This window comes from Centroberyx affinis, unplaced genomic scaffold (genome assembly GCF_046629955.1).
Source record: "Centroberyx affinis isolate AG114_WGS23_722 - 3 ecotype Tasmania unplaced genomic scaffold, CSIRO-AGI_Caff_v1 ptg000262l_1, whole genome shotgun sequence".
Classification (NCBI taxonomy): domain Eukaryota; kingdom Metazoa; phylum Chordata; class Actinopteri; order Beryciformes; family Berycidae; genus Centroberyx; species Centroberyx affinis.
The window spans coordinates 53,689-77,871 of record NW_027278944.1 but is presented as its reverse complement, the minus strand read 5'-3'; the positions used below and the strand labels follow the sequence as shown (position 1 = coordinate 77,871).

Genomic DNA, 24,183 nt, shown 5'->3' with positions numbered 1-24,183 from the left:
TTTTCAAGCGGTTTATTTCTCTAAGTCAAAGGAGGGGCACAGGTGTACAAAAAATGTTATGTATTCATCTTATAACAGTTTAAGTCTTCACATGTGCATGTTTGAATCGGATCGTGAATGTGTGTGTGAAGAGGAGCATGATGTGCAATGTACATGTATGTGCATTTTGCAGTGTGTGTGTGTGTGTGTGTGTGTGTGTGTGTGTCTACAGCAGGTCCTGCTCCACCCAGACGGTCTTCCTCTGCTCCTCCAGTATTCGGTCCTTGATGACCCGCAGCAGGTCGTCGGTGCCGGCCCAGGCCTCGGGCTCCACGCTGGCGTACAGGCAGGGCACGCCCTCCAGCTCCTTCTCTTTGGAGCGACACAGCCGCACGAACTCCTCCTCCGACTCCACGCGTACAGGCAACTTCCTGTGTGGACAGGAAACAGGAAGGAAGCACAGCTGCGGTGGTGAGTGGTGGTAAATGTTTCGAACCCTGATTGCATGTGAGGAGATACTGTAGATACACTCTGCAACAGGGGTCTGTGTGCTTTGTTGTAATTGTCGGCAAGGTTACGCTGAGAATAGTGAGCGCATAAATTGGGTGTCCTATTTAAAGGCAGAATCCACCCTAAATGTTTTAACGCTGTTCAAAACAGCTATTGGTGATGTGCCTTGCGTTTTACGGGCCTAATTTATTGTTTGGTGGTGTATTTTTTTATTCCCACCGATAACTGGTCAAATGTAGACACTGTAATGTCATGTCAAGATATTTCCAGTGCAGCTACAATGTAGTTTGATAGCAGAAAAACTTTCAACTAACTCAAAAATCAACGGTAAACTAATCAAACTAATCAAAGAGCGAGGGCTTCTTTCTAGATTCACCATTTTGCACTGATATTCAACAGCCATACAGGGAGAAATCCATCACAGAAGAGGGAGAGAGACCAAATTCTCCACTGACAGCAGCCTCAATAGAGCAGAATGCACTGCAGGCGACTGGAAAAACTCTAGTTCAGTTAGAGCTATCGCTGTAGCTACTGCTCTCTCCACAAGCACATAGAACCCACAGCTGAATGCAACAAGTTCACACCCATTCTCTGCAGGTTGTCGAAAGTCATTCTGCACTGAGCATCACAGACTGATGATGTACAGCAGTGTTAAGAGCAACCAAGGGTGGATTATTCCTTTAATTGTCTCTGTTGATACATGGGAACTATTTGGAATGCAGTGATTGAGATGCAGCAACAGGGGGAAACAGTTGGTGGTACGGGTAAAAAAAAAAAAGAGTCTTGGTGTGTGTAAACTGCACCAAATGCATTGAGGGTAAGGGTGTGAGGTGTGCTGAGCTTACCGTAACTTCTTGACGTTCTTCTCGCAGATCTTGATGTAGATGATGATGGGGTAGATCTCTCTCCTCAGGAGGTCTTTGACGCAGCTCAGCTCCGCCTCCAGCAGGCAGTGCTTGCCCTGGAATCACGTAATCACTTAAAGTATATACAAACCAGGGTGAAAAATGTGTTGCCCCCTCATTGTGAACTTCACAGGCATTTTATGAACTTTCAAGGGCATTTTTTTTGCCCCCGATCCCGATACAAACAGATGAGCGCAGGTGTACACACACACACACACACACACACACACACACACACACGCACGTACACACAGGCACACACTAGTCCACAAAGCACTTACCTTGGCGGCGACAGCCTCTATGTTTTCTCGGGTGATGCATTCAAATGTGGCGTGTTTCTCTCTGTAATGAATGAAGGGCTCCACATTCTGCTTCAGGTGGAAGTCCTCCTTGGACAGAGTGTCTAATAGAATAGAATAGAATAGAATAGAATAGAATAGAAAATATTTTAAGGTATGGAAATTCTGAAAACTGTAGGGGAACTGGCGATCTTTTTGCTCTGGGACAGCTTCACATAACCAATAAATCATCATCATCATCATCATCACCGCCGTCATCATCATCATCATCATCATCATCATCATCACCATCACCATCAACCATCAACTAGGCCATCGTGTGTCTTCCCTGCCCCTGCTCTCTCTCTGGTTACACTCTTTAACATTTACACCACAGTGCAGCACAATGCCTGACCTGAATCCCAATAGTAGCTTCTTTCTCTCTCCTCCTCCCTCCCTCCCTCATTACCTGCTGTCTCTCCTCTCTTCTTTTACCTGTCTTTAATTCTGTCGTGCCGTGATCACTTTCCTCCTTCCCATGCCTCACCCACTCCTTTCCCATGCGATGGTACACTCTCTTTGTTTCTCTCTCTCTCTCTCTCTCTCCCTCTTTGCCAAGTCCCTCTGTCCCTGCCTGACACTCACACTGAGTTGGGTGGGACAGGGTGAAGATGATCTAACTGGCACACCTTCTCTCAAGAGAATACACACACACACACACACACACACACACACTGCAAAAAAAAAAATAATATATATAATATCTTAGCTAGTAAAATTCTATTTATTTTGTTAAAACAGTTTTTGTAAAAATGCTAATAGGTTTTGTTTCCAACGCAAATCAGCTTGTTTCAAGAATTTTCCTGAGTCAAGTGACAATATCTTGATTAGGGCTGCAACTAATCGATTAATCAATTAACCATTTAGTCTATAACATGGCAAAAAATAATGGCCCAACGCCCATCACTAGTTACCAGAGCCCAAAGCGATTCTTCAAATGTCTTATTTAGTCTGACCAGCAGCCCAAAAAAACCCAAAATATTAATTTTATAGTTATATGAAACAGAGAAAAGCAGCAAATCTCAGCATTTGTGAAGCTGTAACAAATGTATTGTAATATATTTTTACTTGATAAATGACTAAAGCGATTAATCAATTATCAAACTTATAATCAATTAATTTTCTATCGATCGACTAATCGATTAATCGACTAATCATTTCAGCACTAATCTTGATACTAGTGGAACGATCTTCCTTATTTTCATTTATTTCAAGAAAATTCTAGATAAATTCATGAAATCAGTGAAAACACTAGAAATGTGCCAGTGGGTTGAAATCTCTTGTGGAGAGATTTGTTAAGATGGATATTTCTTGCGGTGTGTATGGACACATTCCCGTCACACACGCGCTGACCTGGTTTGCAGATATTGAAGTCCATGGCTCCCCCCATGTTGAGTATCTTCTGGATAATGGTCTTGGCCAGCGCGGTGGGAGTGAACAGGACCGGTCTTCTCCTCTGGGTGCGCTGGGGGGTGACGTTACTGTAGGGAATCAGGCTCAGGCTCCTGCTCAGCTCGCTGTCCGGGTCTGACGTGTCTATTCAGAGCGGGGGAATTAAGGCACAAAAAGAAAGAGGTGAGCACATACAAACACATACAAAGAGACATCCGCAGACAAAGAGACTCTAAACCTAAAGGTTAGAGAGGCAGGGTTAGGCCTGTAACCAGAATCTTGCCAAGGGGAATGGAAAAATACTGGTATTTAAAAAGAAGTGTTAGTTAACCCCCTTTTTATAGGTGAAACACTCACTTTTTCAACTTTTACTATTTAAAGATATAGTATACGTTATAGTAGGTGGAATCAGACTGATAAAATGTACATAAAGATACACATATTTTCAAAAAAATAAATCCTAAATGAGTGGTTTTCAAAAATACAATTATTTCCTTTACAGATTGGCTGGTTGTTCATCTGACTTGGAGTCTATCCACCTTTTTATTTCAGCACACATCACTGTGCTCTCACCTTCTGGCCTGAGGCTCTCGAAGCCTTGTCGGGGTAGAGCCGTGCTGCCGGAGTTGATGATCCGCACGCGCTCACTGCTATTCATTCGCTTGTACTTGTTGTCCACCCTGCTGACAAACTACACATCAGTGCAGACACAGAAACACATTGTTATTGGAGGCATCCTATAACTCAATTCTATATTGAGGTTCTATCCTCAATATAGAATTTCATTCAGAAATCCGATGCATCCATTGTGTGGGAAAAATAGTATGACCTGAAATTCGGCACTGAATAGTTCAAAAATCGAAGTGTTCTAAGTGATACAATCCTCTTTCTCTGGTGATGGTGTGTGTACGAGTGTGTGTGTGTGTGTGTGTGAGTGTGTGTGTACATTCTTCTTTGTTACCTGTAGTATCTGAGTGATGAAGATGCTGGCTCTGGACAGGCGGGGGCTGGCTTTAGGGTCAGGGGAGTGGCTGGCCTCCTCTGGCTGTAAGGAGTTCTACACACACACACACACACACACACACACACACACACACACACAGGTTACAGCAGGTAAACAGCACAGTGGTACACACAGCTCAATGTTCAGCACACTTACAAAGGCAGACACAGACGCAGGGAAACACACAATTCCTAAAATAAAGCTGAATGCATGAAATTAAGCATGGATAGAATAGAGAAAGAAGAGAAAAAGATGATTAGGACATGACGACATTTAAAAAAAGAAAAAGGGACATATAGGTAGTGACTATTAGACAATGATATACAGTACTGTGCAAAAGTCTTAGGCACATGTAAAAGAAAAAAAGTAAAGCGAAGATGCTTTCAAAAATAATTAAATTAAAAGTTTCTAAATATCAAAAAATGTACTATAAAGAGCAGTCTACTGACACTAATGCAGAAAAAAAATAAACAAACATCTAAGAACAATTTATATAAAAACTCTTGGGTGCCTAAGACTTTTGCACAGTACTGTATATACAATGATATATAGTATATATGTTAAAGTTTGCCCGTACCTACTACCTATGTTGTTGCCACATTCAAATACATATTTCACACATGAATTCACACAAAGAGAGAGAGGCCAGTTCAGGGAGAAAGGTTTCTTACCCTGATGTTACGGTGGCTGTCGTTCTCCTCCTTTCCTCCTCGGCACACTAACTTCTGAATCTTCACCAGGAGCAGCTGCTGGGCCCTACACGCACACACACACACACAGTGAAGGTCCTTCATGTAAGAGCTCTTCATTACAAGTCCAATTGCCTGAGTACAATCCCAGTCTAATGAAACAGCAGTTATTATCAGTGAGCCCTTGAACAAGCTGCTTCCTGTGCTACTTAGTGGCAGCAGTGGAGGACAGACTGTGGGTTTCAGGTGTGAATATGTGCACCAGGCTTCACAGCATGAATACAGATGAAGCCCTCATAAATTGCCCAAACTTTGAATGGTTGCTCCACCGCTGCTTCACTTTGGCACGACGCCCGAAAGGAATTGTTTGGAGAATCCAGCAGTACTAATGAAGAATAGATGCAGGGTTAGGAGACTTCCAGCATTAAAATGGTCTGGGATAACCTGCTGGTTTGTACCATGCACATTAGATGCACTTGATTCAAATCTAGCTCAAACAGTTTCCCACAACTCTCATTTTACTGCCAGTGTCCTCTGCTGAAAAGCCCTGAAACCAATATTTAAAGGGAAGATTCATTATTTCCAGAAGCCTATCCTATTGATCACCAATCAAAACATTAACATTAGAGAGGCCAAGCTGTGCTCGATTGACAGCTGTTTTGATTTGTAGAACTGAAATAAGCCTGCTTTCAAAATGTCCCTCCATGACTTCTTACACCCACTTTCTGTACAAACCAGTGTTGTTACATTTGAATAGTATAAATAGTAGTCATATCTATATTTACCCCCTTCAACTGACCCTACTTCAACATTCTCTAGTGTTAAAGGTCCCATATGGTGGCAAACGGGATTCCCCTTGCCTCTTTGATGATAAAGGAGTTGGATGGTCTATCTAAACATGGTGAAAGTATCAAAACGCACGGTTGCCGACTAAATCCACACAATCCATATTAGAAAAGCGAGCCTCTAAACGAGCCGTTTGGACTTCCGTAACTTTGTGGCGTCACAAAGGTTCGCTCATTATCATTTTTGTAAGAAATAATAGACTAACAAAGTGTTTTTTTCAAAGCGGTTGAGCGGTTGTCATTGTTTATTACCGGAGAGTTTTCCCTACCTGTAGCTGCCGGGCCGCGGCGTCTCACATTTCACTCTTGAAACGGTTAGCCAATCAGAACAGAGGGGTCGTTAATATTAATGAGGCTTAAAGGCACAGCGACAGAAACAGCCTGTTCTTGGTAAGGCTCAGAGAAATGCTGGAAAATGAACGTGTAAAAACGGATTGAGAGTGTTTTTGGTACATGACACCACACACACAGCTTTGAATGGACCTCAAGACATAAAATAAAATACTGGAAAGCGGAGAATATGGGACCTTTAACATGGCACTCACTATTAAAAAAAACAAATACAAATCCTCTCAAACAGTCCTACACTTATTCTAACTATTGCTAACCCTAATCCTGAGTCTTGGATTTTTTAAAAACCAAAGCTGTGTACCGTGAGTTGCTGGGTATGGTGCCGCGCTCGGCCAGGTCGGAGCCGGTGTAGGGGTCGACGCGGGAGCACAGCCACTCGCAGCGGCCCTGGTGCCGGGTGTCCAGGACGTGCACCACCTCGTCACAGAGCACGCTCAGAGAGCAGCTGTCCGACTGGCCCGAGATGTTGAGGTTGACCCGGATGTGGAAGGAGTCGCCGGAAGCCACCGAGCCGTCCGCTAGGTCCCGCTGGAGCCGGCGGTAGGCTGGGACACACACACACACACACACACACACACACGTTTAAATATACACATTTATAGATATTGCACGCATACAGACACAAACCCACTTAGTTTACACATCATGTATACACACACACACACACACGTTCAATTTAAAGAGTAACTAAACTCCAAACCCAAATCTGTGTAAAATCTGCCTTCTAATGGTAAAAAGCATGCTACTTAACTGGCCATCTGCTATTGGCTAATCTTTGGTGCAATAGCTACAACAGGTGGTGACATCACCTGGTACCAAAGATCAGCCAATAGCAGATGGCTGATGCACATATTACACTTATACAGAGACATAGTAACATACATACAGACATTCCTTTATCCTTTGCCAAGTTCAATAAAAAAAGTTAATACAAAATTGACTCACAATCATAGTTGGCTCTATAGTGCAGCTGGACCGGTCCGGAGCAGTTCTGCAGCGTCCAATGGGCTTCTTCCTGAGTGCTGGTATCCAATGAAATGCTTTGGCTCTCTCCACGTATACACCCCTCCAGCTGGTCAGCCAATCACAGCGAAAGACACATGATTAAAGCGTTCATGTACGTTCTCTATAAGTTCGTACGATATCTCCAATTTTGCTTAAACCCGCTTAAAGAGACATCACAGCGATACCCACCAATAGGAGGTGGTGGCCCTCTCGTAGCCCCGCCTTCTCAGCGCTGGAGCCTGATTGGACGGTGGAGATGAAGATGCCGCTGTCGTTGCCGCCGACCAGGGTGACATCCCTCAGCAGGTGGTCTCCTAGCAACGACAGCTCCTGCACCGGCTTCAGGGAGGAGCTGACCCGAGAGAAGGAGGAGAGAGACGGACGGAACGGCCTGCGCGCGCACACACACACACACACATATGAGTTACTCACCATACTCCATGAAAAGATCTTGCAAACATTTAATTTAGGAGACTATCTGAATGTGAATATGTGTACGACTAAGTTTGTGTGTGTGTGTGTGTGTACCTCTCAAGAGAGAGCTTCCTAAAGATGTTGTTGACCTGCTCCAGGTCGTAAGTGTCCATCCCTTCTGACTGATGGGAGGAGGAAGAGGAGTGGACAGAGGGAGGACCGTGGTGCATCTCGTCATCTGAGAGAGAGAGAGAGAGAGAGAGAGAGAGAGAGAGAGAGAGATGAGGGACTGAACAACAGGAAGTTGCAGTGGGGTTCAAAGTTGAACCTGAAACCACAGAGTTAAAACCAATACAAACACGTGCGAGGAGGTACAGAGAGAGAGAGAGAGAGAGAGAGAGAGAGAGAGAGAGAAACAGAGACAGAAATAGACAGAATAGATAGAATAGAAAGACAGAGAGCAGAGAAATAAACACAGAGCGGCAGAGACAGCAGATAAATACAGACATTCTGATTAAAATCATCATCAGCGTGACTTTAGCCAGTGTGTAAAAAGCATTTAGTATACTTTACCAAATTCCAATTCCATGTTGTCACTATCAAAGTCAGAGAGGCTGAAAGAGAGCAAACATCACAATATTTGAATAAAGCAAAGCCAGGGAATTAAACACAAAACAACCACAATCCACATGAAGAGATAGCTGAAATGAGTTAATGTGGCACACAGCTCATCTATAGACCATCTGCACATGGCTGACTGACTGATGGATCACTTTCACTGCAGTGGCGTCCTATAGATGGACACAACAGTGATATGCTGGCAGTTGTAACTCCATATGAGGCTCTGGCTACCTGCGGGGTTGGAAGTCATGTTCCTTCTCCCTCTCCCTGCGGTACAGCGATGCCTTCTCCGGCGGCTCAGGCAGCGTGGACAGGATGCTGTCGTTACGGCAACGCAGCTGGAGGTGAAAAAAAGTGAAGAAAAAAAGCAGTCGCTATGATAACAGGCTAGTCAAGCAAAGTCAATCGGGGTGGGACAATTCACGATTCAATACAACCACGATACGATGTAATGAATAAAACTTTAATGACAACAGTATGACTGTGCAGAATTAGGTGCCAGGAGCCAGAAATCTTTCTAGCGATGGCATTGGCTTGCTAAAATGTAAAAAACAATTTTAATATGTCATTACAAAGTGTAAATAATATTTGGATGGAGAGCTTGTGGCATTGTGATGGGCAAGTCGTCTCATTTGTGATTACCACAGCAGAATACAATATAGCTAATATTGCGATTCATTTTTGCCCCACGATACGTATTGTCACATTTTTGTATTGCGATATATTGAATTTCATCATATAGTCCCATCCCTAGAAGTCAAAGCAACTCAGTGCTTTACAAACATCAAAGAAACGTAACAAGAAACTGTTTTTAAGTTGCAAATACAAATACATAGGTGTCAGGCCATTAAGAAATTTAAAAACCAATACAAAAGAGAGCTGATTGGGAGTGATTTTAAAATGAATGTAATATGATCTGTTTTGCTCAGCCTTGTTAAAACTCATGTTGCTGTATTTTGAGTAATAGGCAACCAATCTTTTTTTTTTTAGGAAGACCAAAGAACAAAGCATTACAGCAATCTAATCTGCTGGTAATACAAGCATGGCCTAGTTTCCTGAGAGATAAAACCCTGCACTTTTGCAATGCTTTTAGGTGATAGAAAGTATATCTGGTGACATTGCTGACATGAGCTATGAAATTAAAGTCAGCATCCAAAATCGCCCCTTTTTTTTTTTTTACTCGGTGGTTAAACATCAGTGTTGAGATGCATTCCTTGTCCAGACATTTCTCCAAAGCCGAGCTGAACCTGACCGAGATACAGTACGAGCGGGCGTGTATGCGTGTGTTGGAGGAGGCTCACCATGTTGGCCCTGTTGGACAGCTCCACCGCAGTGACGGGCAGCGGCGAGGGGGAGGGGGAGGGGGAGAAGGGGGCAGCGGAGGGGAGCGGGTAGGTGGGCGACGCGACCGGGGAGCAAGGGAAGGCAGCGGCCATGTGTGAGTCCCCCCCGTTGACTGACAAAGCTGAAAGTTAGAAAAAAAAAAGGTGCATGATGTCATTCTTCAAAAAACTGTATGGAACCGAAACCAAAACCTGGAAGTAAGGAGAACGTCAAACATGTGCCTTGTTTATTCAGTCAGGACTCAATTCTATATTTTTTGCATCGATTACAGTATTTCAATTCTATATTTTTTTGCATGGACTAAGATAAATTCATATAGAAAAATGCTCAGTGGTGGAACATATGATTAAGCTGCTGTATTATACTGTGTGTTACCTGCAGGTGAAGCAGCCTCTGAGTTCACAGGCAGGTCCAGGACTCTGGGTGCAGAGACTGGAGACTTGACTCTGATCTGAAAGACACAAAACACTCATTTAGTTAGTATGAATGTACACTCTATCTGTAGCATTGTCGTGTGTGTGTGTGTGTGTGTGTGTGTGGACGGGGGCTGACCCCTGCTGCTTTCAGGTTGGGCCTGCGTTTGAGGCGGGGCTCATCGTGTAAGAACTTCTCCTGCGACTCATCGCTGGAGCATTCTGATTGGCCCTGGACCGGTTTGAAATCCTCCCCCTGAGAGATGATGGTGGGGGGCAGGTCCCTCGGCAGACTCTGTTATATCAGTTGGTGATACAGAGTGGCAAAACAGACATTCATTTATTATTATTTCATTTATTTACACAAATTATTAGTGAGAAAACAGAAATAAGTAAGGAATTAGACAAAGAAAATGAGACATTTATAATACACAATATCCACATCCGCCCCATCTGGCCTCTCTCACCTGGTCCAGAACGACGTCCTTGGACAGCCGTCGCAGGCGTGACTCCAGGGTGACCAGCTTGGCCTCTTTGCGGACGATCTCGATGTGGAGCTCGTCGCTCCTCTCCTCCAGCTCTCGGATCTGCTTGCGGTATTTGTCCTTGTCCAGCAGGCTCTGGGAGAAGTGGTGCTGGGCCTCGTCTCTGGCCCGGAACGCCTGCAGCAGCGGAGACGGCGGAGGGGTGAGTAGCAACACACACACACACACACACACACGTACAAAAGCGTAGACATTGGAAACACACACGTATTCTGTACATATAGAAACGCGCCCCACACACATAAACACGCTCATAATAAATCTGAATCTATGTGTGTGTGTGTATGTCTCTGTGTTTTCACCTGGTCCCGCTCCTTCTCCACCTCCTCCAGCTGGACTGTGATGGTGTTCATGCGGTTGCGATACATCTCGCAGTCCTTCTGCAGCGTGGAGCACTTCAGCTCCAGGTCCTCCTTCTCCTCCAGGTACTGCACACACACACACACCAATGGAGTCATTTAATAGGGTGGAGTTCATTAGAGAAAGACAGAGAGGGGAAGAGAAAGAGAAGAGAGAGCGAGAGAAAGTGTTAGAGAAGAAAGTTTGGGCTGGGATGGGGGGTTTCTGCTAAGGGTGTGTGTGTTTCACAGATGGTCTCGTGGGTATTAGGCTTTCTGGTCTAGGGTTTGTGTTTCTGTAGGGTGTGTTTCTGTTTTTGTGTGGCTGTGTATACGCATGTACATGTTTGTGTTTTTATTTCAACCACTGGATGCCCACTCTAACCTCTAGACACCCCCTATGTCTAAGTATGTGCATATGTGTGTGTGTGTGTGTTACCTTGTCTCGCAGCTCCTCGGCCTGTCTGACTTCTTCGTGGAGGTTGTAGAGGCGGTTGACCAGGTCCTGTCTGTCCTCTAGCGCCTCCTGTCTGTCATGCTCCAGGATGTCCAGGATGGCCTTATCTGAGGCAGGCAGCGGGCCAGGCTGGGCATACACACACACACACACACACATTCAGCAGTCAATGTTAATGTCACTAAGAGACTGTAGGATTTTCATTAGGTCCTTGTTGTGCATGTCTGAAATGATGGCTGGTGGCACGGAAGTTACTGCTCCTGCTGATGCTATTTTTCACTGCAGATGCGTTGGAAGATTGCTTTTTCCATTTCATATTTCTCTAAAATTCAAACAGCTTGTGGAAGCATTTTGCTAGCTAGTAGAAGCTTTATTTAAAGTTACCTAGTTTCCTGATCAGGTAAGTTGTCAGGTAAGTGTCATTTTACAGCATTAGATTGTCTGATTTAGGTTTTGCGTATTGTTTGTTGGACTTCTTCATTGTAAGTGGGCTTAAACCTTTGTTGAGGATGTAATGTTACCGTTGTAGGCCTTGCTTACTATATGTTAGCAGCAGTTATTTGCCAAGACACTAGCAGCTGGCAAGCATGTAACTTAAGATAAGACATGATGAGTACATAAAGTTTAGCAACAGGCAATAAATTACTTGACTTCCTTAAACTTGGCCTCATCTTTCTTCCCACTTTATTCAGAGAGAATTCAGGAATTCAGAGAGACTTCAAAAATTCAAACACTTGAATTACTTCCCCTTGATCTACATATCACATCTTCCAAAGACCATATGCACTGCATGTAGAAATGTGCACAACTTACATGTATGGTGTGTGTGTGTGTGTGTGTGTGTGTGTGCGTGTGTGTGTGTCTCAACCTGTATGATGGACTGCAGCTCCTGCAGCTTGATCTTGAGCACCTCGTTCTCTCGCTCCAGCTCAAAGATCTGCTCTCTCTTGGGCCGGTTCTCGATGTCGTTCTTCAGCTTCAGACTCTGCCTCCTCTCCATCTTACACTCCTCTTCCACCTTGTTCAGCCGGTGTTTCAGCTGGTCAATCTACACAGACAGAGAGGACACAGAGGGAACAGAGCGCAGGATACTGGCATGAAGCTGCGAGTCTTGGATTTTTAAAAGGGAAATCCTGAAAGTTTGGATGCATGCATGCATAAGTGTATATGTACAGGTTGTGGGTGCATGGTGTTGGACATGTATGCATGATGTGTGAATGCAGTGATGTGCCCATGCGTACCTCCAGCTGCAGGTCTCTGCTCCTCATCACAGCCATGTTCTTCTCCTCACTGAGCGTGGCGTACCTCATGGCCAGCTTGTAGTTCTCATCTTTCACTCTCAGCAGCTCGTCGCTGTAGCTGTTCCTCTCCTCTCTCATCTTATTACACCCTGGAGAACCATTCATTCAGTCATTTTCAGTCACTCTACATGGTCAATGTCAAAGTCTTTTATGGTTTTCCCAGATTGTTAGATGATAATCAGCTGTCAGTTTTATCAATCATTGTGTAATGTCTAAAAGTATAATATGATGAGTAATATTTATGATTTAATTCATTAACTCATGATTTGTGAAGGTTTATAAATGTGCATTATTCTAAAGTGACACCAAAAATGGAAGCAAGTAAAAATGTCATTTCCTTGCGCTGGGACATTTTTGTGGCGATGTGATCGAGTTACAGGATGCTTTACATCTATAGTAAATAACTGATAACCACTATCAGGTGAAAATACAGCTGATAAAGGATTTGACTTCTTCGCTCTAGAAAGGCAGTTGTACATTTCTTTGTTTAGCATTACTTAGATAACTTGATAGTGGTGTGATGTAAGTCTGAGAATAAGTAATCGAAATCTTTTTGGGTTTTTTTTGTTTGTTTTATTATTTTTTATGTAGGAAGGATCTTTTCTCTTAAAAGCAGAGTAGCACCTAGCTGGCCAGCCCTATTTTCTAGCAACTTTTATTTTATTCTGGCTATGAAATAGTCTACAAATGTATGTTTGTCACATTTTAAGTATTGAAATGTTTCTAAAATATCATGAATTAATGGAGGTGACTAAATCAAGTTACTAATAGAATACTGCTTTTTCTCCACTAAAGCGTCTAGATTTGACACAAAAAATGTATTTTGAATCTTGTAAATCTTTCTGTCAGACTGACATAGCTAATTACAGTCACTGTTTCACAGTCTTTGTTTATCCAGTCACAGTTGTTTATCCAGAAGATATGATCGCCAAAAAGCTAACCATAATGTCAGAGATAAGATGCACAAATACATTTTCAACAAAGGCTGTGCATTCCATACCTTTCAAGCTGTACCTTCAAACAAAATACTTTGCTTTTGTTTTACTTTCAAACCTACAAGATCAGTTTTACTGATTAAATGGCCGGCTACCAATTAGCTATTGAACAACTTCCTGATTTTAGAGTACAATACAAATCATTATCATAAGTAGCTGAACTGAACCAATCTAAAAGTTCAGAAAGAGGAATTGAAACAAGTCACAAATTCATGTTTAGTCATCTTCAGAGGAAAAATGCAGAAGGAAGATTTGTTTTGGACAGCAGGTTTTTGCACATTCACCATGACCAGGAAATTAGCACCAAACTTGCCATGCCATCTATATCTTCCAGATCTGAGCGCATAGAGAAAGCATTGAAAGCGACAAACAGGACTGACCAGAGTTGAGTAGTATTTGCAAATTATTATTGGCGCTTGTTTTAATGTGCTTGGAATACCAGCTGGGTGCATTTTATCCACAATGACAACTCAAGTGTAATATATGGTTTTACTCTGTTGGAAGGCCTGCAGCTCCTGGTTGGCCAGCCGCAGCTTCTTCTGCTCGTCCTCCAGGGTGCAGTTCTTCCTGTTGAGCTCAACCTGCTGGAGGGTCTTGGCCTGGGACTGCTGCTGCAGCTTCATCACCTCGTTCATCAGGAACTGGGTCAGACCCTCGTGACCCTCCTCCACTGCAGAGGGGAGGCAGCGGGTGGAGGTAGAGAGTGGGGAGAGGAGGAGGGTGGCAGGGAGGACAGTTAATACACCATTAACAGGACTGTAGGATAAGTCTCACATATCCCAAAGCAGCTGAACAAGATAGATGGAAAGTCGGGTTAGACCCATATATCAGCTGTGTTGATATATCAAGCTGATATCTGCCTTTTATTAAATATTGGATATCATGTTGTCCACCACCAATATGATGAATGTTCCTCCCTGACCACAGCTACATAAAAACAGGCAATGAAACTTTATTTTATTTGCACTTTTTTCATTTGTTTAATAACTTGTAAATTAATTATTCATTAAAAGGCAGTAATGTATCCCACAGTTTCTAATATCACTCAATAAGTGGGGTAGGTCACCCTGCAATATTATTCAGGTTTCATAATTTTGTTTTCAAATAATGGCTGGTTTTAGTTAAGGGTTTTTAATTGAATGAATTTTAAGACTAAGTCCTGACAGGCAGAACAGCCACAATACTGGACCCTGATTGGTCGACAACAGCAGCTCCTCTAATTCAAATGAGGTAAAGCTGCTAAATGGAGGAACTGAATGGATGGATTTCAGTAATTCTATAGAGGAAGCCAATCAGGACCAAGTCCTGTTGTGATGCGTTCCCTGGAGCTAGTGTGACACTGCCTGCAAAAAAGGATGGATTCTTGAAAGTGCAATAACCAAACAAAATCAAATATGAACAATTTCTTCATTAATCATCTTTGATCATAAATGTATATAGAGGAAAACAGGCCTGTAATGGAGCTCCTTAAGGATCTAACCCAAAAGAATACTGTTTCAGATGCTTTTCCACCCTGACAAGAATAAAATGGGGGAAACACTTAATCCTTGTAATTGTTTGGCAGCTAAATTTAAAGGTATTGAATATCAGCACCTTCAATCCATAGATATCAGTATCAGCCTTCAAAACCCTGTATCAGTCTAACCCTAATGGAAAGTGTGTAGGTGGGTCTTTGCACTCGCTCGTGTGTTTGCATCCAAACCTGTGTGCGCGCCTCACCTACGATGGTGGAGAAGCGGCGTGTGGGCTCCTTCCCGGTGACCAGCTTGTAGAGGTCGGGGTAGTAGAACTCCAGGCTCTCCAGAAAAACCACGTACCCCCGCTCTCCTTTAGTGTGGAGGATGTCGAGGAGACGGCCTGGCAGAGGATTGATTAACGTGCATTCAGCAACACACAAAACCACGAAACCACACACGCGTTATAGATACATGAAGATTACTGTTCTTTTCTGTGGTACTCGCTGAATGAGTCCGTGACATGCTTCTCAATGCATGGACTAATCATGTTAAATCTGAAGTGAGGAACACTGTGGTCTCTGTGTAGGAATGAGTTCGCCTAAAATTATAAGAAATAGAAATGTTGTGGTTGCCTCTCTGACGTAATCACAATTAAACTTCCTATAGTTGACATTTGGCTTGCACACTGGCAGAAAAAAAAAGGCACAGAGTTGTTATATGACTCTTTTAACAATAGTGCTGAATTGGCCTTTGTGTGACCAGAAAACCATTAATATGATAATATTAATGGTTATTATTATTATTATTAATAATTAATAATAATAATATGATATATCAAAATTCAATATATATCGCAATAAAAAATGTGACAATACATATCGTGGGGCAGAAAAATGAATCATGATATTAGCTCCATGTTATTCTGCTGTAGTAATCACAAATGAGACGGCTTGACCATCTTAGTTTCACAAGCTCTCCATCCAAAATATATTATTTGCATTTTGTAATGACATTTTTAAATTGTTGTTTACATTCTAGCAAGCCAATAGATATATTTGTGGCTCAGAAGTAAACATAATTTTGCACAGTCATACTTTGTTGTCATTGAACTTTAATTTATTACATGGTATCGTGGTTGTATCGAATCGTGAACCACATATCTTTGATAAGCAAATCATCCCATCCCTAACATGAACACACACACACACACACACACACTCCCTCCTCCTACTTGTGCGATTGACTTTGGAGACCAGCAGCATGGAGTTGAGGATCTCATCCTCGTCCTGCTCGTCCAGGACTTTACACTGGCGGAGGTAGGGGGTGAGCTTGGCCGGGGAGATGGAGCGGCTCAGTTCGTAGCGCTTGCACTCCACCTTCTCCCACAGCGCCTCCACGTCGTCGGACGTCCCGGACGTCCCACCACATCCGTTCTCCATCTCCTACACCCTGAGAAACAGCAGATCAAGGGCAAAAAGGGCCAATGTTTTTGGATTTGATTTGATTTACTGGGTGACTTGAGAGATACATTAAGTATAAATAAAATCATGTCTATATAGTCAGAATTACTGCCAATCCAATATTTCACTTTAATTTATGCCATTTTGTATCCCCACCCTCAGATACTCATTCAGATACTCAGATGAACCCACTACTTCATCTACATCTACTTCAGTTAGTGTTTCCCTACATTTCCCATAATGCCTTTCACCTAGAGAATGTGCCTGATCGTGTTGCTTTCAATCAAAAAGTGAGTGTATGAGCATATAAATATAGCTACAGCTTGCCAAATAGTTTGTGAACATTGGAGTGTGTCTAAGATCGCAGCCACTCAAAACACAACACGTCTTGTGGCTGCATTGCATTCTGGTCTATTGAGGCTACTACTGACACTACTGCCCTAATAAATCATTCAGATTGTGTAGTTGAGTGCTGGTTTTTCTTAGGAGCCTATTGAGGCTACTATGGGGAAATTGGAATAAATGGAATAGAATAGAATAGAATAGAATAGAATAACTAACAATCCTTCAATGGTAAGATCAAACTTTTAACCTGATATGATATTTCCCTTTATAATGACGATACATCTCTCATAAGGAACCATCTGAGGCTTCATAAAACATGCGTTAGGGTCCCAACTCCACTTCCTCTTTTCCCCTTATAAACACATAAACATTTACCCACTCTCTCCCTCTCCGCTCCCACACTGCCAAGCTTTCCTCCTCTGCTCACACAAACTAACTGTCTTTGCATTTTCCCTCTCCTCTGCTTCTATAACTTTTCCACCGCCGTCTGCCTTTCCACTCTCCCTATCTTCCTCTCACTCCCACCTGACTTCATTTCTCCAGCTCTATGCCTCTCTCTCTCACACACACACACACACACACACACACACACACTGTCCCTGCATCTCTGTGCCATTTGCATACTCTGGCCGGTGGGCGCTGTCCCATAATCCTGCTTTGTGACTTTGAGCCCACAGCTAGGCAAATTAAGTCTATCTGATGCTGTTGCACACATAAACACACACACTCACTCCAACTTTTGCATAAAACTGTCATCCAGTATGACAAAATTCCAGTATGAGAAGGTAAATGTAGACCGACAAAGGCATGGACTCACTATTATCAGATAAAGAGTGGGCCAAGCAGGCAAAGCGGAAAGATAAATCTGTCAATTTTATTATGATGGGCGTCTTTCCGATTTTTTTGTCAGTCAGTGAATGCCTCTGATCTTGCGCTCGATTTCAGCTTCTTTCAGTGACCTTCTGAATTTGATTGATATAGGCTTATACTGTGGCTCTGGGCCCAAATACATCTCTGACATGCTTGTGCCATATGAACCTTCTAGGACCCTTAGGACATCTGGGGCCGGCCTACTGGCTGTCCCAAGACTTAGAACAAAACACGGTGAAGCAGCGTTTTGTTATCATGCAACACAGACCTGGAATAACCTCCCAGATGATATTAGACAAGTCCCGACTCTGACCACTTTTAAGTCAAAGCTTAAAACTTTCCTATTTTACACTGCCTACTCTACCCTGTAATGGCTAAAAACGTATCTTTTCAGCTTAGCTTTTAAATATCCTTCATTTTAACTCTTTCTGTTCAGGATCCCAACAGAGCTGACACGGGCGAGTACAAATTTCCATTGGTCTTACCTCCAGGTAATGCTTACTTGCGCATGAGTGAACACTATATGTGGGGGGGACAGAGCTTTACCCTGTATGATTCTCATCCATCTGTGGATGGTGAGGTTTTTGACCAAGAGGAGAATCTATGATTCTCGTTTGCTTTAGGCAGTAGAATCTGATGTAAATATCAGATCAAGAGTAGAATCAGGAAGGACAGGGGTAAAGACAATTAAAGAAAAACACATGGGTTCACTCACAATGTGCATCTAAAAGTGGGAGTATTTGTTGTGCTCTTTTATCTTTCTATTTCATTTGATTTGAACTGCACTAGTTTACTTTTTAAGTCTTTTATCTTTTGTATCTCTTGTCTGTACTTTTGCACTTTTTACTTGTAAATCTTTTACCTTTACTGTATTTGAATTACTCTGTAAAGCACTTTGAATTTCCTCAGTGTATGAAATGTGCTATACAAATAAAGCTTCCTTGCCTTGCCTTGCCTACTTTACTGAGCCTCAGAGAGGATCGATTTGACTTGATCCTCTCTCTTCTGGTGTCACATTCATTCCCTCTCATTGTGCATTGGACTGCCTTTGACTTGGGATGGAGAGTCGACTCCAAAAGAATCGATTCCCGATTCCATCACGTCGATTCTGAGAATCGATTCTACTAATAAATGGAATTGGAGTCGAGTCCTGTTGCAATCTCGACTCCAAACTCTGGAATCAAAGAAACTTGTTATGAATCCATTCTGATTTAGGCCTATCTATACTAATCTGTGTTCGACTGCCTTGGTCTGATCCATTTCACAACAAGTGGGGAGAGGGGAGGGAGAAATTCAAGGCTCATGGGTAGAATGCCAACCACCATAAAACTTTTTGATTTTCATTTAGAATCGGAATCATTTAGAATCGATTCCATCAATTCAATTACAAGGAGTCGGAGTCAGAATCGGTCAGAATCGACCGATTCTGAAAAATGTGGAATCGTCTCTGCCGTATCTCACAAGCTTTTGAATTTGCACCATATGCACACATCGCACATAGAAAAGGTTCAAACACTTTGGTATCAAATTTCTTCAAAAAAAACAACAACAAAAAACGCAATGACGAGGGGAAAACTGTGAAAAATCGCAAAGGAAGTAGTCACATGCATGTGAGGCGTTCATGCAAACACACCGAGTCCGCTTTGCTCTGAGGACCAAACAGGCACATAGGGAAATTACAAGTCATGACACTGCTACCTGAGAATAACACTCTGACAGCTGAGTGAAAAACGTCTGGAAAATAAATGCGACCGTTTCCCACACTCTGACCCGCAGACGTTCACTGAGCAGGGTCAATGAAAAGTTACTTTCGAACGCAGTGTGAAGCAGACAGACACATCGCACCCTCTGACACTTAAAGGTATTTGTGTCTACAGCGACAAAGAGTATAAATAATACACAGCCACAGATACACAGTCACTGCAGCATACAAAACCACAAGCACCCAGACCAACACAAACCCATGCACACACACACACACACACTCACACACACACTCATGCAGACCCCTTCAGTAACCACACACATGTTTCCTCTTCTCTCTTCTGTTATTTTGGAGTTCATTACCGAGAAAGCTTGTCCTTGCTTCCTCCTTTTCAAACCAGATGTGAGTATGAACCTCTATTCTCTTTTCCACCTCTCTTGATAGTATTGTGGTCAGAGGAGCAGTCCCTCAATGGATTTTGGCAGAACAGTGAGTGTGTGTGTGTATTCCTGAGTGAGTGTGTGTGTGTGTGTGTGTGTGTGTGTGCGTGCGCTCACACTAAACCCTTTGGTGTCCTGATTTTAGAGCAACCAACCACAAACTAAAGAGCAACCTTACACTCTGCAGCAAATATCTTATACTCTCACTCTCTCTCTCTCTCTTTCTCTCTCTCTCTCTCTCTGTCTCTCTTTCGCTCTCTGTCTCGCTGTCACACACACACACACACACACACACATAAACACACAGCCATGCACTGTCTCGTGGGACACCTGCGTGAGAATGATGCTGCTGTGAGCAGAATGGGTCTTTGTTTGTTGGAGACAAAAATGCTGGATCTCATTTTGATTTATTATCTTTGGATAAGAGCGTTAGCTGAGCGCCTCCAGTGTCATGTTCAGTCATGTAAATGTGAGCGGACTAATGCTCTTGCTGTTTGACAAATGTCCTCTTCCTGTGACTGCAGTGGTTTGAGCCGGTCACATTTCTCTCGCCTCGCTTTTGTCTGAAAAATCATCAAATAGCCACTATTTGAGAAAAAAACAATGATACCCTCTCGCATACAATGATTGCAGACACGAAAGTAAAAGTCAGCAGGCAATATTACTGATGTCATTAGTAATCTTAAGACCAAAGTTTTAAAAAGAGGAACATTTTTTTGGACACAGTTATTTGCATGTTTTCTAAATGCAGAGAAAAGAATGTCAGTGTGTTGTTTTATTCCAGAATGAAAATATTACGAAATGAAAGCCTTCAAAAGAACTCCAACCGGATTTTCTACTATGGATACACACAACTGCTTATGATCAAACTACAATGCCAAACGTGAATAGACTTGCAAAATATGAAATATGAGCCCAATTTAGTAAACTGTATTCTGCAGACTTAATTTCAGAGAGGAGACTCAATTGTGAAATCTACATCAAATCTAGTATAGAGTATGAGTGACTGACTGACTGAGATCTTTCAAACCAGAATTATCTTTATAATGCATGAAATACTTTTGTCAGTGATGACAAGAAATATAAAACGGTGCATCGAATTCACTGAAGCGATGATTGGAAAATCCCAACGTGAAAATGTAGACATGGGAAATGTTTTGCTTCTCATGGTGTACATGTACACATTTTAGCTCCGTCCCCACACACACTTCACACACTTATTTGTATCAGAAGCAAGACGAACAGACAAAACACACAAACAATATGCAATATTCATATGTGCTGACCAGTGATGCAAAATCATGCCTTAATGAAGTCCAGCCAGAGGCCAGCTGACCTGAAGTTCCCTCTAAGCTCTATTCTATTGTATTCTATTGTGTTCTATTCTATTCAGAAGTTCAGCTGTGTTAAAGTACATAATGCTTATGTTTGGCAGGGTCTAATCAACTTAAATGTTTGAATAGGCCAGAAAAATAATACCTCCTTCCTTGTAGACGTTTTCCCTCAATGTTACACCATTCAAACAATGCGAGTGAGGAAAAGTTATTGGGACAATTCAGATGCAGCAGCAGGGTCCACTGACCCTATAGCAGGTCTATGCCCAGGCTTACTGTCGCTGTGCCGGACTGGGATTGGCCGGCTGGCTGGCAGATGGGCAGATATGATTGGTTCAGGTGTGCGGCCCGTCATAAAGGCTCCATTGTCCAGCAGAATAGCTGAAGCCTATAGGAATTTGATATCTGGGCTCTGTCCACGGAGAGGGGAACGAGAGACAGAGGTGCAGAGAGGTGAGAGGGTGAGAGAGGGTGAGGGGGGGGGGGGGAGAGAGAGAGAGAGAGAGAGAGAGAGAGAGAGAGAGAGAGAGAGAGAGAGAGAGAGAGAGAGGGAGATCCAGCTGCTCCAAAGGCAGCTATGTGCAGTTTGCACAATTTGAATGATTTTAAAAAGGAAGAAGAAATTCATCTACACTTGGGGGTCGATGGATACAGAACCATCTTTACTAGTATAGAAAAACAAAAGCGTTTTGGCAAAAATCGTCAAACCCTGATGGTTTTTCTATCAGCCTCCGAGAGTAGCTGAATTTCTTCTTCATTTCTAGCTTTTTCTAGTTCATGCACATTGGTTGTAAGGCGAGGTAGCAATAGTTAATTCTTCTTTCTTGTGCATACTATTTAAAAGGAAAGGCTTCATCAAGGGGCTGAAGGGGCTGATTTTCCTTCAAATCTATTTATTGACAGAGAGGTGCATGAGGTGCATGAGATATTCTGACTAAACACCACAATACAGAAATAACATTTAAAAAGACAATTAGTCATTCATGCCACATTGACCGCAGATCAGTGAATAGTAATAGCAATGAATAGGCCTAAGCAGAATAACAATTGTGTTCAATGTCTGCAGATGTAGTGGTTGAGGCTGATGTCCATTAATTCATATTAATACCATTATAGTGTTATCATGCTATTACAATACCATCATATCTCATGTCTGTATGTAAGTATGTATGCATCTCTCTCTCTCTCTCTCTCTCTCTCTCTCTCTCTCTCTCTCTCTCTCTCTCACTCACTGGATCCCATTGTCTGGTATTGGCGTACAGAACATTTTGATAATGCCAGATAACGACCCGATGATAGAGGTCAGGCTATTGGATTACCCAGCGTCTTATTATCAATTTACCAAGCCACAGGAATGTCAAATATGGCAAAGGCGCTGGCACAACTTCATAAACTACAGCATCTGCTGTTAGAAATAAACAACAGTCAGTTTATCAAACAGGCGTGTAAACAGCGAGGATGCAGGGATGGAGGGTATAGTCACCTAAACTCAGCTTTTCATTTGCTGAATAGAGTTATGTGCACTTTTATGGGCTGGCATTAATCTTTCTGATAAATCCATATCCATCAAAGTAAGCAGATGATGCAAGTATGCAAGTAAGGAATAAAAAAAACTAAATTAATGAACCCTTTTCGGAAAATATAATTGATTTGAGTTTGATTTAATGATAATAACCGACTGCAGGTCATAGTTTACCCGCCGTTTGATTTAACACCACATCGCTATTAAACGGGCTATTTCCCGACGCAAAACATTGTGATTTTGACTGAAGATCTGTATCACCGGTGCGGTGAAATGAGGAGATAAAGCTGCGAGGTGATAATGACTTCTCATTTTTTCCACTCAGATCGGCGCACGTTTAAATGTCAATTCTTCACATTTCTATAGATCAGCTCCCTACGCGTGGATAAGGGCAATTATTAGGTTTAGTTTGCCTACCTGAGATGCGGCGGGTTAGTTTGAAGAGTCGGAGGGAAATCAGGTTAGGCGTGGTAGCCTGTTTGCTTTTGCTGTTTGGTTTTGCTCCTTTCTTTTTTTATCCAAAGAAGCCGGTTGGTGAACTTGAAAACTCGTAGGTGATCAAGTTGTCTCCATGATCCAAAAGAGAAATAACGTTCATGTAGAAGTTGGAGAGTGCAGGCGATGCGAGCTGTGGCCCCGACTCACACACTGAGAGAGAGAGAGAGAGAGAGAGAGAGAGAGAGAGAGAGAGAGAGAGAGAGCGGAGGCGGACGGTGTGAGGGAGAATGGAAATAACAAGTGCACTGCAGCGGGGTGTGCCGAGACAGAGGAGGAGCGCAACTTCTGCAGCCTCTGTAACCTCTGTCTGGGTTTCTGTCTCTGACTGCAGTTTGTGCACTAAGTCTACCTTTGCCTGATTAAATAGCATTGGCCCTAACGAAGAAATCACTAGGCCCCTAATGCCCGACAATGGGTTGTCATATAGGAGCTTAATAATGCGCTTATAGTGATCACATTGTACTTTATGGAAGGGTTTTTTCAGTATGCTATGCCATCACCTATAAGATTCCTATAATATTCCCATAAGGCACTAGTGTGTGGTGCTCATTAGACTTAATCATAGCCTACTTTATGGTATGGGATCACTATAATATTTCTATAGGGACTTAAAGTTTATTATTATGCCTGTGATAGGCTACTCAATATGTTTACAAGGTATTTCTTTATTTCCTATGGTGATTATCTGTGATATCATTTTTGACTTGTAGTAGCTGCATGATATTTTACAGTTTCTTGTGATATTTGTATAAGCCTTGTATTCTTCTAAAAAATGTAATGTAACATTACTAGCCTACTATAGGCCTACAGTAGTTTGTTTTTATTTAATACGAACGAAATAATAGGAAAGAAAGAAACCTATTAATTAGGTGTATTTCCCCCTCTAGTTTCACAGTAGACATACTGTAAGCAGCTGTAAAATACAGTTAATATTAGTTTCTGTTTGGCCTTCCTTGTTCTGTTTCTCATGGGATGGAGGAAATGCAGCCTGGAGGATCATTTGCATGACCAGCTAAATTACCTACATAACTGAGTATAGGCTACCTACATTTTTACACTGAGATAAATGTTTATCAGGTAGGCCTACATTTATAGGAAGCAGCCTCA

General features: G+C 42.5%; 1 protein-coding gene across 4 annotated transcripts; it reads right to left on the bottom strand.

The window, feature by feature from the left end:
- On the bottom strand, positions 1–23,215 carry card11 (caspase recruitment domain family, member 11). 4 transcript variants are annotated; one of them, XM_071546125.1, is made up of 26 exons: positions 22,996–23,215; positions 21,333–21,468; positions 16,134–16,351; positions 15,165–15,302; positions 13,939–14,115; positions 12,391–12,539; positions 12,018–12,197; positions 11,132–11,278; positions 10,657–10,782; positions 10,277–10,471; positions 9,949–10,104; positions 9,772–9,847; positions 9,354–9,517; positions 8,284–8,390; positions 8,005–8,045; positions 7,546–7,669; positions 7,207–7,408; positions 6,958–7,084; positions 6,314–6,557; positions 4,799–4,883; positions 4,086–4,181; positions 3,698–3,815; positions 3,086–3,268; positions 1,676–1,797; positions 1,335–1,450; positions 1–410 (listed from the first exon to the last, which is right to left on the bottom strand). In XM_071546125.1, the coding sequence occupies exons 3-26, from the start codon at positions 16,339–16,341 to the stop codon at positions 206–208; spliced, it is 3,486 nt and encodes a 1,161-aa protein (XP_071402226.1). In that variant the 5' UTR covers positions 16,342–16,351; positions 21,333–21,468; positions 22,996–23,215; the 3' UTR covers positions 1–205. The 4 variants fall into 4 exon arrangements, with proteins under 4 accessions (XP_071402226.1, XP_071402218.1, XP_071402234.1 ...); XM_071546117.1 differs by lacking the exon at positions 21,333–21,468; XM_071546133.1 differs by lacking the exons at positions 21,333–21,468; positions 22,996–23,215 and adding an exon at positions 21,202–21,232.
- Between the last annotated feature and the right edge of the window lie 968 nt (positions 23,216–24,183).

Excerpts from the sequence above, each read along its gene's own strand:
- card11 (XM_071546125.1), bottom strand. The coding sequence starts at position 16,341 with ATGGAGAACGGATGTGGTGGGACGTCCGGGACGTCCGACGACGTGGAG. Across the intron at positions 4,884-6,313 it reads ACCATACCCAGCAACTCACG|GGCCCAGCAGCTGCTCCTGG; the intron begins GTACACAGCTTT and ends GTGTGCGTGTAG. Across the intron at positions 411-1,334 it reads AAGAACGTCAAGAAGTTACG|GAAGTTGCCTGTACGCGTGG; the intron begins GTAAGCTCAGCA and ends CTGTCCACACAG.